Consider the following 2,203-nt stretch of genomic DNA (forward strand, 5'->3'; position numbering starts at 1 on the left):
GCTGGGCTGGGGCCACCCCTGCCCGTGGGTGACCACGGGCGCTTGTTTCCCAGCAGAGCACCTGCAGGGCCCAGTGCCCACCCTCTGGAACGAGCCGCCGGAGCTGCCCTCTGGAGCCGGCCCCGTGGACGCCACCACCACCACAGCCCGGTTCTCGGATGCCACGGCCTTCCCGCCATACACGTCCGAGCTGGAGCCTGAGGACACCACTCACCTGCACCGGCTGGATGCTGGGGACGGTACGTGGCAGCACTGGGGGCACTCTGGGGTCACCCCAGGCTAAGGATGCCCTTGCTGTGGGGTTGCTCTTTATGGGTCTGTTGCCTCCTAAGAGGTGCTTGAGTCTCTGGAGGTGGCCTGTCCCCAGCCACACTGCTGGGGTTGGGGGGGGAAAGAGGCAAGAACATGCCTCTAGCTCTTTACACAGGGAGTGTGAGCACCTTCCCTGGCTTCCGATCTACAGCAGACGCCAGTTGTAATATGGTTCAAACAACGCAATTCTCTTGGTTGCTTGGGTGTTAACAGGAAAGCTGAGTGCCAAAGCCCTGCTGTCCTGGTCACTGGGAGCTGGCTAAGGAGCAGTGGCTGGCTCCAGCCCCCTGCCCAAGGGCCTGATGCCACTGGGGCAACAGGACTGCGCTTCTGCTGCATGGGAACAGGGCCACTATGGGCAGTGCAGGGGGCTCAGGGGTGTGGCTGCATGGCTGGGGATGTGCTGGTGTGGGGCTGATCCCCCTAGCCCTTCCCATCTGGCATCCACTGTCTCTGCTGACCTCATGCCATCTTGTTCTCTGTCCCTGCAGGGTCGCTGGGACCTGGAGCTATCGGTGCCATTGTCATCGCCTCCCTCCTGGGTACCTCTGTGCTTGTGGCCTTGGTCATCATCACGCTGAGAAAGTTCTCTGCCTCCTGAACTCAATAAAAGATTTCTCTGTAACACACCAGCCCGTCTCTGCTCTCAGCTGATCCTGCTGCCACCTGCCCAGGGTGTCCTGGGGACACACGCTGACATGGATGCAGCGAAGGGCATTCCAGCCTCGGTGCTGTGCAGCAGAGCTGTGCCCCAGTGTGCTGTGCTCTTGGCATGTGGATCTTCAGGGTGCACAGACCTAATGGGCTCGACCACAGCAGCCGGGGGGGACCTGTGGCAGTGAGTGAGTGGCTCTGAGCTGGCACCAGCTCTTTTGGTGATGGTAATGGTGTTGAGCATCACCTTGTTCAGGTGTCCTTGGGAAGGGTTGTTCTTTTGGTGTAAACCACCTTGGTACTTCCCCAATCTCACCCGACCCCATGTTCACGTTCAGCCCCTCTTCCACCCCCTGTATTTGGGCCAGTTGCCCCCAACCAGTTGCACTGGAGGAGGCCGGGGAGGAGGCGAGCGGGGAGGAAGGAGACGCACACGTGTGGCTTTGGCGCTGGCTCGCTCAGGTACATTTCATCACACAGGAAAACAAGACAACGAGAAGTTCCCCTCAGTTCGCTGGGACAGCCCAGCGGGGCCGGGGGGGCTCCAGCCCGTGCATGTGGGCCCCAGGCCTGGCCCTGTACAACACTTGAGACCACAGAAACAGAGGCGTGCAGGGCTGGGTCTGAGGAGGTAACACTGGATGCCACTTGGTGCCTGAAAACAACACAGCCTGTGCCTATGGTTTGGGGTCCTAAAAGGTCACAACAGAGCAAGAGGGGGCCAGAGCAAGTCCCAGGGTCTGGTGGTGGGTCATGGCACGGTGCATGGCATCCCTGAACGCTTGTTCCCTGGAGAAATGCAGTGAGGAACCAGCATCCCGGCACCGGGGAACCTGGGTCAAACCCTCCACTAGTGAAATAGCTGTTCCTGACGGGTAAGGGAATGTTTCTGTGTTACGAGAAACATCCCAGGCAGGCATGTGAGGCAGCAGTGCCTGGATCGTGCTGGCTGCTGGGCTGCTATGTGGCAACTTCTCAGATCAATTTAAGGACTTCCTGGAGCTGGAGCTCTTCTGGGTTTTGCATTAGAGAATTTGTGGCTGCTGTAAGGTCTGGACCCTCAGCTGGAGATTTGTCTGTACTCAGCTAACTGTAGGGTGCTACTGGGGGGGGAATGTGTGTGTGGGGCGTGTCTGATTTGGTGTGTCCCTATTAAATAAGCCCAGTGCACCAGACTGGAGGTTATGGCCCCTTACTTGCCCCCAGCTCTGGGCTGGGCACTGGCAGGAGGCCAGAA

General features: G+C 59.4%; 1 protein-coding gene across 1 annotated transcript; it reads left to right on the forward strand.

Annotated features, from left to right (window-relative positions):
- Positions 1 to 53: 53 nt before the first annotated feature.
- Positions 54 to 913, forward strand: LOC104407648 (chromosome unknown open reading frame, human C2orf82; the record flags this gene model as incomplete). Its single annotated transcript, XM_010016979.1, has 2 exons — positions 54 to 239; positions 804 to 913. Coding segments are annotated over 2 exons (296 nt in total), but the record flags the coding sequence as incomplete, so codon positions are not given.
- Between the last annotated feature and the right edge of the window lie 1,290 nt (positions 914 to 2,203).

The sequence above is a fragment of the Nestor notabilis genome, unplaced genomic scaffold, assembly GCF_000696875.1.
Source record: "Nestor notabilis isolate BGI_N333 unplaced genomic scaffold, ASM69687v1 scaffold24256, whole genome shotgun sequence".
NCBI lineage: Eukaryota > Metazoa > Chordata > Aves > Psittaciformes > Psittacidae > Nestor > Nestor notabilis.